The sequence below is a fragment of the Henckelia pumila genome, chromosome 3, assembly GCF_033568475.1.
Source record: "Henckelia pumila isolate YLH828 chromosome 3, ASM3356847v2, whole genome shotgun sequence".
In the NCBI taxonomy this organism is placed as follows: Eukaryota; Viridiplantae; Streptophyta; class Magnoliopsida; order Lamiales; family Gesneriaceae; genus Henckelia; species Henckelia pumila.
In genome coordinates, this window is record NC_133122.1 from 135,168,068 (window position 1) to 135,182,244 (window position 14,177).

At 37.9% G+C, this 14,177-nt stretch overlaps 1 protein-coding gene across 1 annotated transcript; it reads right to left on the bottom strand.

Moving 5' to 3' along the window:
- Positions 1–9,628: 9,628 nt before the first annotated feature.
- On the bottom strand, positions 9,629–12,901 carry LOC140889550 (uncharacterized). The gene is made up of 4 exons (XM_073297264.1): positions 12,635–12,901; positions 12,530–12,593; positions 10,452–10,612; positions 9,629–10,237 (listed from the first exon to the last, which is right to left on the bottom strand). Exons 1-4 carry the CDS (start codon positions 12,899–12,901, stop codon positions 9,629–9,631), a joined length of 1,101 nt encoding a protein of 366 aa, XP_073153365.1.
- Positions 12,902–14,177: the final 1,276 nt, after the last annotated feature.

The following is a 14,177-nucleotide window of genomic DNA, read 5'->3' on the forward strand; positions in this document are numbered from 1 at the left end:
AAACTCAAAATTTCTGTCCGCAAATTATAGGGCTCGCTCGATCTGTCAACTTCTGCGGATCGAGCGGCCTCCAATTTCAAGAAATTCTGCAAAAGAGTTTTTTTGCTGTCAAGGCTTGGTTCAAAGCATAAATCTTCAACAACATGGATTCTACGCATGCTATAAAAATTGGAAATATGCATACATACATAATTGAAATCTTGAACATCAATACATGCATTTATTACATCAAACAAGTCGCTAAAGATCGATAAACGACACAAATTATCTCAAGTGTCATACATGTAATCCAAAACCAACATAACTAAATTTTAGTGCTTCTAAAGTTCAAGACATCATCTACAACCCGAGTCCTCACGTGCTAGACTCTCTCCCAGCTATCAATGACGTCGATGACCAGCTCCTGCCCCATCTGTTGTCATGCACACATACAAAACAAGACAACAGCCGGATAAACTCCGGTGAGAAAACATTCTCAGTATAACCAACATATAGAAAGCGTTAAATAAATCATCTTGACTCTATTTAATCTCGACTCAACAAATAGAGTACGTAAATGCTTTACATACGAATTGATTCACATAACTTCAAAGCCATCAAGATTCATAACTGATCTTGACATGGATATCCATCTAACGAGTTCGTAACTGACTCGCAAATAAGGTTAACAGCAACCTTGGCATAGAATCAATTCAATATAGCATCATATCAAATCGAATATAAAGATCCACTACCTGAGATGGATCGACAACATCACAATCAAATCAAAAACATAAACAAGTATGTGGTTTTTGCGGCCAACTCAAAATAGTCGTTTTTGAGTTTCAAAGTCCCTACTTCGCGATGTCGTCATTATACCTTCATTTATTTTGATTCTGAACTCTTCAAATCTGAAAGATACAACCAAAATACATATATCAACTTCATTCCAATCTATCATATCAAAATCGAGTCGAAAACAACATAAGATCATCGATCAAACTCATTTCAAACCTCAATCCAACTTCTTCGGTTCAAAGTCGTTGTCTCGAGTTGTTGGCCTTCCAAACTCGACTGAAACGGAAGAATAAAATTCCAAAACATTCACATCATCAAGATAAGTGTTTTAGCTTAGCTATCGAATAACAAAACAGTCCAAAAACTCGATTAAATGGCGTAGCGATTCAAAATCGGTAACCGACGTAATCCCGAAACCATTTCTAACTTCAAAACCCAATCATACGTATATTCAAGTCAATAACCAGCTGATAAATCATTCAAATCCTCATCTCAATAGCTATAAAAATCGATTAACATGCTGGAATCAAGATTGGATACATGTAATACAAACTTCTCAATCCGGTTTCGACATAGAATCGCATATACGTTAATAAACATAATCAAGAACTCAAAATCTGATATCTGCTCCATACTGATTTTGAAATCCAAATAACACAACATAAAACTTACACGAGATCGAAGCCCTCGTTGTAAGGATTCCAGAACAATTTACGGAATCGAAATCGGATAACCGGAACAAAAGTTACGAGACTTTGAAGATTGCAAATCCAAAAGAAAAGAAAGGATCTCGGCTTCTCTGTTCTTATTTTTTTCTGAATTGAACTTCAAGTTACACGTGCACATGCTGAGTGTTAGAATTAAAATCTGATAACTTTCAACAAAAATTGCACTTTAGTCCCTCAACTTTTCAATAATTGCAATTTGGTCCTCGACCCCAATTTTAATTCAATTTCAATCCTAAATAATTTAAGAATATTAGAATTTAAATCAAAACTCTAAATATTCCCAAATTAAATATACTCGGATTAAAATCAAATTAAATTTGGATTAATTTCTAATTAATCTCGGGCCTTACATTTCTCCCCCACTAAGACATGAGTTCGTCCTCGAATTCATAAACAGTATAGATATACAGACTGCATGCTCATAAGAATAAAGAATAACTGAAAACTGAATAAGAACTCACATCAGTGGAATAGATAAGGAAAATGTTGCTTCATATCATCTTCGACTTCCCACGTCGCTTCTTCAACTCCGTGTCGATTCCATTGAATCTTTACCAATGGAATGGTCTTTGTTCGGAGTTGTTTTTTCTTCCTATCAAGAATCTGAATAGGTCGCTCGAAATAGCAAAGAGTATCATCCAACTCAGCTTCATCAGATCGAATCACATGAGACGCATCAGATATATACTTCCTCAACATCGATACATGAAAGACATCATGTATCCCAGATAAAGACATAGTAAGAGCGAATCGATAAGCTAGATTGCCTATCTTCTCGTGAATCTCATACGGCCCAATATACCTCGGAGATAATTTTCCTTGTTTGCCAAATCGAACTGTGCCCCTGAACGGTGAAATCTTCAGAAACACTCTATCTCCCTGATCAAAAGATAACGGCAGTCGTCGTACATTTGCATATCTCATCTGTCTATGCTGCGTTGTTCTCATTCTCTGCTGTATCAATTTCACTTTCTAAGTCATCTGTCTGATCATATCTGGCCCTAACTCAGGTACCTCAGAAAAATCATCCCAATACAAAGGCGATCGACACTTCTTTCCATATAATGCTTCGAATGGTGCCATCTCTATACTCGTCTGATAACTGTTGTTATAAGAAAATTCCACAAGTGGTATAGAATTTTGCCATGTAACACCAAAATCAAGTACTACAGCTCTAAGCATATCCTCAAGCGTCTGAATAGTTCGTTCGGATTGACCGTCAGTTTGAGGATGGTAAGCAGTACTCAAATGTAAGCGCGTACCTAGAGCTTCCTGTAGGCTATGCCAAAAGTGCGAAGTAAACCTCGGATCTCGATCAGATACAATCGACTTTGGCACACCATGTAGTCTTACCACTTCTCGAATATAGAGATCCGCCATTTGATCATGACGATAAGTCATTCGGTAAGGAATAAAGCATGCAGATTTCGTCAATCTGTCGATGATCACCCAAACAACATCATATCCTCGAGATGATCGTGGCAACTTCGTTACAAAGTCCATGGAAATGCGGTCCCATTTCCATTCAGGAATCGATAAACTCTGTAATAAGCCACCTGGTTTCTTTCTTTCAGCCTTCACCTGTTGGCAATTCAAACATTTAGATACAAATTCAGTAACATCAGACTTCATTTGTTTCCACCAGTACTGACTCTTCAAGTCGTTGTACATCTTTCTACCTCCAGGGTAAACACTATAGCGACTGCAATGGGCTTCTTTCAAAATATTTAGTCTCAAATCTGCAATATTGGGAACAACTATTCGGTCATTCACATACAAGATATCATCGTCACTAACCTTGTACTCAGACTGATGTCCTGATCGAATCATTTCAATCGATTTCTGCACATTCTGATCGGCTTTTTGTGCTTCTTTGATACGAATCAATAACTCTGGCTTAGCACTGATTGCATACACTCTCATCGGCCTTCTATCTGTCTCAAATACATACCCCGAAATACAACAATCTTCAATCAAATTAGATACACCTATCGTAGACAAGGATAAAGCACATACCTTTCTACTTAGGGCATCCGCTGCTGCATTAGATTTTCCCGGATAGTATTTGATTTCACAATCAAAATCCTTCAACATATCAAGCCATCGTTGTTGTCTCATATTCAATTCAGATTGTGAGAACAGATACTTCAGACTTTTGTGATCAGAAAAGATTTCAAACTTCTAGCCATATAAGTAATGTCTCCAGATCTTCAATGCAAAGACAATTGCAGCCAATTCAAGATCATGAATCGGATACCTGACTTCATGTGGTTTCAGTTGTCGAGAAGCATAAGCGACAACATGCCCTTTCTGCATTAAAATACATCCCAAACCCTAGTGAGAAGCATCACAATAAACAATAAAATCACCAGTACCTGTAGGGATTTTCAAAATCGGCGTTGTAGTCAATCTCTTCTTAAGTTCGATAAAACTCCTTTCACATGCTTCAGACCAAATAAATGGTGCATTCTTCTGTGTAAGCTATGTAATAGGCTTCGCTATTGATGAAAAATCTCGAATGAATCGACGGTAATAACCTGCCAAGCCCATAAAACTTCGAATTTCTGGCACAGATGTCGGTCTCTGCCAACTGATCACAGCTTCAACCTTACTCGGATCTACTGAAATGCCATCTCCTGAAATTATATGACCAAGAAAAACAACTCGCTGCAACCAAAACTCACATTTGGATAACTTGGCATACAATTTCTTTTCTCTTAATATTCTCAATATTGTTCGGAGATGATCAGCATGTTCACACAGATTCTTAGATTATATCAAAATATCATCGATAAATATAATCACAAAATCATCTAAATATCTTTGAAATACTCTATTCATCAATCCCATAAAAACTGCTGGTGCATTCGTTAGACCAAAAGGCATGACGATGAATTCATAATGGCCATACCTGGTTCTAAACGCAGTCTTAGGAATGTCTTTGTCTCCAACCCTCAGTTGATGATATCCGGATCATAGATCAATCTTCAAATATACTGACGATCCCTGCAATTGATCAAATAAATCATCGATACAAGGTAAAGGATAACGATTCTTTACCGTTGCTTTGTTCAATTGCCGGTAGTCAATACACAATCTCATCGATCAGTCTTTCTTTCGAACAAATAATACCGGAGCACCCCAAGGGGATACACTCGGTCTGATATATCCTTTGGCCAACAAATCTTCGAGTTGGTCTTTTAGTTCTTTCAGTTCAATTGGTGCCATACGGTAAGGTGCTTTCGATATCGGTTGTGTACCTGGCATTAATTCAATACTGAAATCTACCTCTCTGTACGGTGGCAATCCTGGAATCTCATCAGGGAATACATCTGCAAACTCATTCACCACCGATATATCCGTCAATGTCAGACTAGTCTTCAGTATATCGACTGCATAAATAAGGAATCCTTCCGCCCCTTTCTGTAACAAGTCAGTCATAGAAAGAACAGATATCAAAGGAATTCTGGCTCGTGATCCCTTACCATAGAATTTCCACTCATCAGTCATATCAGGTCTGAACTTCACAATCTTCTGAAAATAGTCCACTGTTGCTCTGTACTTGGTTAGCATATCGATACCGATTATGCAATCAAAATCAGATAAACCAAGAACGATACAGTCAAGCTCAACTTCATTACCTTCGTACTGTAGTACACAATTTTTAATAGACTTCACTGATACTATACCTTTTCCCAACGGTGAAGATATTGACACTACAGTAGTTAATGACTCGACAGGAAATGAATACAACGTAACAAATTGTTCAGATATGAAGGTATGCGACTCACCAGTATCGAATAAGACATAGGCAGGATAACCAGAAAGAAAATAGTTACCTGCAATCACATCGTCCGGTGCTTCTTGTGCTTGCTCTTCTATCAATGCAAACACTCGTGCTTGTTGCCTGGGAGGTTGATTCATTGTCTGACCTCCTCCTCTACTCGGTGCTGCAGGCTGTGGTTGAAAAGAGTGAACAGAAGATGTAGATTGACCTACCGGTCTCGATGATCCCATACCCTGTGCACCTTCAGAACCTCGTTGTGGACACACCCTCGCAAAGTGTCCCATCTTGTTGCAAATGTGGCAGCTTCCAAATACATCTCGGCATTGTTCATTGGTATGGCGTCCACCACACTTGGTGCAATACACATCAGACCTCTGTCCAGCTCTAGACTGTCGGGAGCTACCTGAACTTGAAGAGCTAATACCACCAGATCTATTTAATTGCTTGCTCTTGCCCTTGAAGAAACTTTTCTTTCCACTACTACTACCTCCAACTTCAAATCGAGGTGGCGGTGGAATCTGTGGCTGCTCTTGGGACTGTCTCACTGGCTGTGGCACAAACTGTGCTCCTCGTTATTTTAGTATCCCTGCTTCTGCACCCTTTGCTCGATTCAGAGCATCAGCAAAGGTATTCGGTCTTCCTGAATTCACAAGTGTAAATACATCAGGATTCAAGCCATTGATGAATTGATCGGCTTGAGCTTCATCATTAACAGCGATATGTGGAGCAAACTTCAACAGGCTAGTGAATTTTGCAACATATTCTTCGATATTCAACTGCCCCTGTTGCAGACTTGCAAACTCTGCTCCTTTATCCTTACGATAATACACAGGAAAGAAACGCTAATAGAAATCAGTTCGAAATAAAGACCAGGTAATAACAGTACTTTGGTTTTCCAATGCTTTCTTCGTCGCTATCCACCAACTCTTGGCAAGGCCATGCAGTTGATGAATAATCAGTCTCACACGAAGATCATCTGAATAATCAATAGACTCGAATAACTGCTCAATATCTTCCAACCAGTTCTCGCACTCTATAGCATTCTTAGTTCCTTGCAACTTCGGTGGTTGGAATGACTGGAATCATTTCAGAAGTTTCTCCATCGGATTAGCATCACTAAACTCATCAGTATAAGTACTACCCTGTCCATGTTCAGACACTGTCACTGGGACCTTTGCAGCATTTGTCTGTTCAGGCTGATTCGTAGCCAACGTCTGTCTAACTCTCGGTGCTGGTCGGGGAGGCATATCTGATAATCAAACAGATTAGTGTACAGTTCAATCTCAATTACAACAAGTCTATTGCAGTCCACATTGCCTTCATAAAAGATCGAGTTTCGATTCATCCTCATAATACATGCTAGTACGTCAATCAAATAACCAGATAACATGTAATTCAAACCATTGTATAGCATATTCTTCGCAAATTATCACAGCATCATGTGACAATTTAATATCTGTAATCAATCAATCATATACCATAAAATTATGAAAGCAATAAATAAAACAGAATAGAAGACTCGATCTACCCCGCTCATCTAATCTCAGTCCAAGAAACTTATCGCTCTGATACCACCTGTTGTGGGGACCTCGGGTTGCTAATCTCATCTTAGGGCAATTAATGAACAATTAACATTCATTAAATATCAATTAAGAAACCAAGAGCAAAGTAAAGCAAAATTTTTTTTTTTTAAAATTCAGTGTCTCGCTCGATCGGTGAAAAAACCCGATCGAGCGAGCACAATTGCTCAACTCTTGGATGGAACACAAATTGGCCTCGCTCGATCCGTCAACTTCTGCGGATGGAGCGAGCCAAAAACTCAAAAGTTCTGTCCGCAAATTACAGGGCTCGCTCGATCCGTCAACTTCTGCAGATCGAGCGGCCTCCAATTTCCAAAAATTCTGCAGAAGAGTTTTTTTGCTGTCAAGGCTTGGTTCAAAGCATAAATTTTCAACAACATGGATTCTACACATGCTATAAAATCTGGAAATATGCATACATACATAATCGAAATCTTGAACATCAATACATGCATTTATTACATCAAACAAGTCGCTAAAGATCGATTAACGACACAAATTATCTTAAGTGTCATACATGTAATCCAAAACCAACATAACTAAATTTTAGTGCTTCTAAAGTTCAAGACATCATCTACAACCCGAGTCCTCATGTGCTAGACTCTCTCCCAGCTGTCAATGACATTGATGACCAGCTCCTGCCCCATCTGTTGTCATGCACACATACAAAACAAGACAACAGCCGGATAAACTCCGGTGAGAAAACATTCTCATTATAACCAACATATAGAAAGCGTTAAATAAATCATCTTGACTCTATTTAATCTCGACTCAACAAATAGAGTACGTAAACGCTTTACATACGAATTGATTCACATAACTTCAAAGCCATCAAGATTCATAACTGATCTTGACATGGATATCCATCTAATGAGTTCGTAACCGACTCGCAAATAAGGTTAACAGCAACCTTAGCATAGAATCAATTCAATATACCATCATATCAACTCGAATATAAAGATCCACTACCTGAGATGGATCGACAACATCACAATCAAATCAAAAACATAAACAAGTATGTGGTTTTTGCGGCCAACTCAAAATAGTCATTTTTGAGTTTCAAAGTCCCTACTTTGTGATGTCGTCATTATACCTTCGTTTATTTTGATTCTGAACTCTTCAAATCTGAAAGATATAACCAAAATACATATATCAACTTCATTTCAATCTATCATATCAAAATCGAGTCGAAAACAACATAAGATCATCGATCAAACTCATTTCAAACCTCAATCCAACTTCTTCGGTTCAAAGTCGTTGTCTCGAGTTGTTGGCCTTCCAAACTCGACTGAAATGGAAGAATAAAATTCCATAACATTCACATCATCAAGATAAGTGTTTCAGCTTAGCTATCGAATAACAAAACAGTACAAAAACTCGATTAAACGGCATAGCGATTCAAAATCGGTAACCGACGTAATCCCGAAACCATTTCTAACTTCAAAACCCAATCATACGTATATTCAAGTCAATAACTAGCTGATAAATCATTCAAATCCTCATCTCAATAGCTATAAAAATTGATTAACATGCTGGAATCAAGATTGGATACATGTAATACAAACTTCTCAATCCGGTTTCGACATAGAATCGCATATACGTTAATAAACATAATCAAGAACTCAAAATCTGATATCTGCTCCATACTGATTTCGAAATCCAAATAACACAACATAAAACTTACACGAGATCGAAGCCCTCATCGTAAGGATTCCAGAACACTTTACGGAATCGAAATCGGATAACCGGAACAAAAGTTACGAGATTTTGAAGATTGCAAATCCAAAAGAAAAGAAAGGATCTCGCTTTCTCTGTTCTTATTTTTTTTCTGAATTTAAATTCAAGTTACACGTGCACATGCTGAGTGTTAGAATTAAAATCTGATAACTTTCAACCAAAATTGCACTTTAGTCCCTCAACTTTTCAATAATTGCAATTTGGTCCTCGACCCCTATTTTAATTCAATTTCAATCCTAAATAATTTAAGAATATTAGAATTTAAATCAAAACTCTAAATATTTCCAAATTAAATATACTCGGATTAAAATCAAATTAAATTCGGATTAATTTCTAATTAATCTCGGGCCTTACAAGGGGCGAGGAGGAATCTGATTTAAATCGGGCCCCGAAACATTCTCGCTCGAGCGGTAAAAAGTTGCCGCTCGAGCGGGTGGAAAAAAAATTTCTGTCATAGAAGTTTTCGCTCGAGCGATAAAATGACACAGCTCGAGCGCGATAAAAAATTTTCCCGCATGCCAGAAAGTTTCTCGCTCGAGCGGTAATTACTTGTCGCTCGAGCAAGTTCAAGACTGCGTCCTTTTTTAAATTTTTCAAAATTTTTCGAAAGTGAAACAAAATACCAACAAGAAAATACTATAAATGAAAAACTAATAAAATGAAACAAGGGAAAGAACACTGGATTGCCTCTCAGTCAGCGCTAAATTTATAGTCTATAGCCCGACTATACTTCCCTTTCAAGTGGTTGGGTCCTGCAGATCGATTGTGGTCTAGGTTTTATCCACATTTCCACCTCGATAAATTTTTACCCTCTGACCATTAACCTTGAATGCTCCGGTTGCAGGACTAGAAATCTCCACCGTACCATAAGGTAGCACTTGCGTAATAGTGAACGGGCCGGACCACCTTGATCGCAACTTACCTGGCATGAGCTTCAAACATGAGTTGAATAATAAAATTTTTTGACCTACCTCAAACTCACGAGAGACGATGTGTTGAACATGCCATCTTTTGGTTTTTTATTTGTAAATCCTGGCATTCTCATATGCATCCAATCTTAACTCTTCAAGCTCATTTAATTTCAGCATCCGCTCCGCACCTGTAGCATTAGCATCAAAATTTAAAAATTTCGTAGCCCATAACGCTTTATGCTCAAGTTCAATAGGAAGATGACACGCTTTGGCATATAACAACCTAAAGGGAGAAGTGCCTATAGGTGTCTTAAATTCCGTACGATAATCCCATAACGCGTCATCTAATTTATTGGACCACTCTTTCCTATTGGAATTTACATTTTTTCCCAAAATTATTTTCAATTCTCTATTTGAAATTTCAACTTGGCCAATAGTTTGGAGATGATAAGGTGTTGTCACCTTGTGAGTGACCCCGTATTTACACAGCAATGTGTCAAAATGTTGGTTACAAAAATGGGTTCCTCCATCACTAATAATAGCTCTAGGTGTACCATATCTAGCAAAGAAAATTTTTTTCAAAAATTTCACCACCACCCTAGAGTCATTAGTTCTACAAGCTAGTGCATCAACCCATTTAGACACATAATCCACCACTACTAGAATGTATTTATTCCCTTCAGATGCGGGAAACGGCCCCATAAAATCAATGCCAAACTTCACACACCATGATATTATTCAAAGGAATCTCATGCCACCTAGAAATATATCCTACTCTTTGACATTCATCACACGCAATCAAATAAGATTAAGCATCTTTAAAAAGTGACGGCCAATAAAATCCTGACTACAATACTTTAGCAGCGGTCCTACCCGCGCCGAAGTGTCCTCCAGTTGGGCCCGTGTTACAGTGTGAGAGTATAGAGCTTACCTCTTTTGCTGGAATACATATACGAATTACACCATCTGCACAAATCTTAAAAAGCAATGGATCTTCCCACAAAAAATACTTCAACTCAGAGAAAAATTTCTTTTTCTGTTGATAATTCATGTTCGGGGGAAGAAACTTACTTGATAGGTAATTGACAATGTCTGCATACCATGGTAATTTCGTTACCTCAAAAAGCTGTTCATCTGGGAATTCATCATGAATTACTTGTGTTTCAGTTCCTTGATTCCGAAAGAGTGGGTGCCCGGTGAGCCAACTTGTGGCTAAGGGCTTTGATGACTCTTTGTATAAACAATCTTTTGTTTAATATAATTTATACTTTTATTAATGGCAATGACTTTATCTTTCTTCATATTGTTATATTGTGATATACTATTGTTGTTTTGATAAAGACCTTGAATATACTATAGTGTATGTAAGATGTGGTAGAACATGGGGATGTCTATCATGAAACACATCTTATAGTCACTATATATTCTAAACTGTTCCTAGTCGATTGAGCCGTCCGATAATAAGGATAAGGATCGCTCGAGTTTGAGACTAGCATTTGCGATGCAGAGTACCACGTTTCATTGGTAAGGAACATAGAGATGTTCGAAGCATGCAAATGGATATTCATATGATGAATGATCGAACTACCCTATCCGGACTTTCCAAGTGGTTATCACTTATCGAGTGGATAAAGTCCGCGGTTTTGGTTGTACACCATTAGTCCTTACTACTTGAAACATCATTGAGACTCTATATGCTAGTATTGTGCTTTGACTCGTTTACCGACTCTATTGGGGTCATCAGGTGTCGGAATTGGGTACAGTTACAACACATATAGGAGTCGATGCTTTGTTGTCAAGGATTCACCACATACTTGCGAGTGTGGATATCCTATGCGATCTGAGGAGATATTAGTGTGACGAATCTCTGGCCAGAGTACATGATGTGTTTTAAGAAATGGTTTCTTAGTAACACATGCGATGTCACTATTTGAGCTTCAAGATGTATTGCATAGTTATCGAATCTCGAACGACTCTCGATATACCAATGGTTGTTGATTCGATCGGGATATATGGATGAAGGGACCGTACTGTACGCTAACCAAAATCTATTGGTTCTTGCAGGCACTATCAGTGATACCTAGGGAATCATGGGGCGATGTTGCTAGGCGCTCTTACCATGATTCGTTGGGCAAGTCGGAAATTGTTGTTCCGAGTCACAAGGAGTTGTGAGCCCACGGCTAGCTGTATCCCTGAACCATTGAGGGTCACACAGAGTAATGGATTTTTAATCCCCGTTGAGATAGTTAAATTTAAAGAGTTAACTTTAATGAACAAAGATTGTTGGACTTCTTAATTATGAGTAGAGAAGTAAGATTTCCTAAAATGACATAGGGATGGGCATTTTTGGAAATCACTGAATTCGGATTCAGAAAAATTTATCTTGACTTTAAAAGGTGTAGAAATGGTTTCTGTACACATTGGTGAAATAGGTTTATCAATCGGAGTCATGATGAATTTTATATTAATTTCTGAACATGCGGGCTTTGCTTGTCGGGCTTGAACTTATGACTAATGGGCCCTAAGCTGTTAGTGGCCTACATTATAAATAAGTTATTGCAGTACAGAAATTAAACACAACAGGTCACAATTTTCGAAAAAACCCTATTTTTCTCTCAGTAGTGGCCGCCCCCTTTCTCCCCTCTGCTCGGAAAATCCAGTCTGTGAATTTTGAATTACAGTCTGGTTTAACGGATCAAATTCGTTAATCTATTCGTAGAAACTTCTAATATATTTTCTAGTGCAATCTATCAGAGGGATTAAATATCCATTCGTGGACCTGATTGAAGAATAGTTCGTCCATCAGTTCCAGGGATATACAACAAGAGCAGAGCAATCTGTTGGTGTCCATAATCTCGCTTCGAGATTGGAGGTAAAAATTTATAATTGTTATTTAATTTTTACACACACAATTTAATCGTAAGGTTTTGATACCCACTATGGAATCGTTCCATATAAAATTTTTAAACTTCCGCTGCACCGGGTATCAATCCTGATTGATCTGATCGCCGTGTTCTCCAACAGATTCTCCAGACGAGATAGATGATCCACCACTTGATTCTCTGAGCCTTTCCTGTCAACAATTTTCAAATCAAATTCTTGTAAAAGTAATACCCAGTGAATTAACCTGAGTTTAGCATCCTTTTTGCTCATCAAGTATTTCAGGGCCGAGTGGTCAGTATGGACAATGACTTTGCTTCCCACCAAATATGATCTGAACTTGTCAAGTGAAAACAAAACCGCAAGTAGCTCTTTTTCAGTGGTGGCATAGTTCAATTGGGCGGCTAACAAGGTAATGCTGGCGTAGTAGATCATGTGTAGCACTTTAACCCTTTTCTGCCCAAGGACGGCCCCCAACGTTGTGTCACTAGCATTGCACATCAATTCACATGGAAGACTCCAGTCTGGTGCTACTATTATCGGTGCGCTTGTCAACTTCTGCTTTAATATCTGGAATGCCTGTAAACACTCAGCAGAAAAGTTAAAAGGCACCTCTTGTATCAATAAATTAGTAAGGGGTTTAGCAACATAGGAAAAATCCTTGAAGAATCTTCTATAAAATCATGCATGCCCTAGAAAACTTCTTTTTCCCTTTAGATTCGTGGGTGGTGGAAGTTTGTCTATTACCTCAATTTTTGCCCGATCCACCTCCACACCTTTTTCAGACACCTTATAATGCCCTAAAACAATCCCTTCCCTTTAGATTACTCTCCTCGCATCTTTTCAACACTCTCTCCAAAATACATAAACAATCATCAAAAGAAGAACCAAACATAGAGAAATCACCCATGAAAACTTCAATGAATTTTTCTACCATGTCATGAAAAATAGCTATCACGCAATGCTGGAAAATAGCAGGGGCATTACACAAACCAAACGACATTCTTTTATATGCAAAAGTACCATATGAACACGTAAAATTAGTTTAATGTTGATCCTCAGGTGCTATGGAGATTTGCATATGTTGATCGTTGGTTTTGTTGGTATAGGTTATTTTGGATTGATTTGGAACACAATTCTGTTTTGGTGCCATTATTATCATATCATGATAGACTTATCTTTTGAAGTATTTTGGCTTTAAGTTTAAATGATAATATCTTTGTTGATTCTTGAGTTTGTTATATTTTGAATTATATGGATAAGATATCTACAGGTCAGCAACATATATGTGATGAGTGGAATGTCAGTTTTTGGGTGTGCAGAACGTATGCAAATACTGAGAGTCTTGTCTTACTGCACGTCCCAAAATTTAGTAAGACAAGTTGAGGAAAGTATCACCGAAAAGATATTCTAAGGTTTTCATTCGAGTTACATGGTGATATAAGTCTACAATTGAAGATTGTGAGTCATTCCTTGGGAAAGGAAGGTGTAGTTCTCGGGAGATAACAATCCGCAATTTTGAAGGGAGTTCAAACATAGCGGATTCAAAAGATGAGTGGTGCTCGCCAAATGACTTCACTAAAAGTGTTCTGTACTGAGGAATCATTGACAAGAGGGAGTTTTGCATATTTTTATTAAGTCCTTATTTTTACTGTAACACTATTAAATTTTAGTGAAATCATTTGAAATATGGGTGTGGCCTCGTAGATGTAGGTCTTTTGACCAAACTACGTTAAAAATAAATCTCGTGTCATTATTTATTATATTTCCTGCTTCG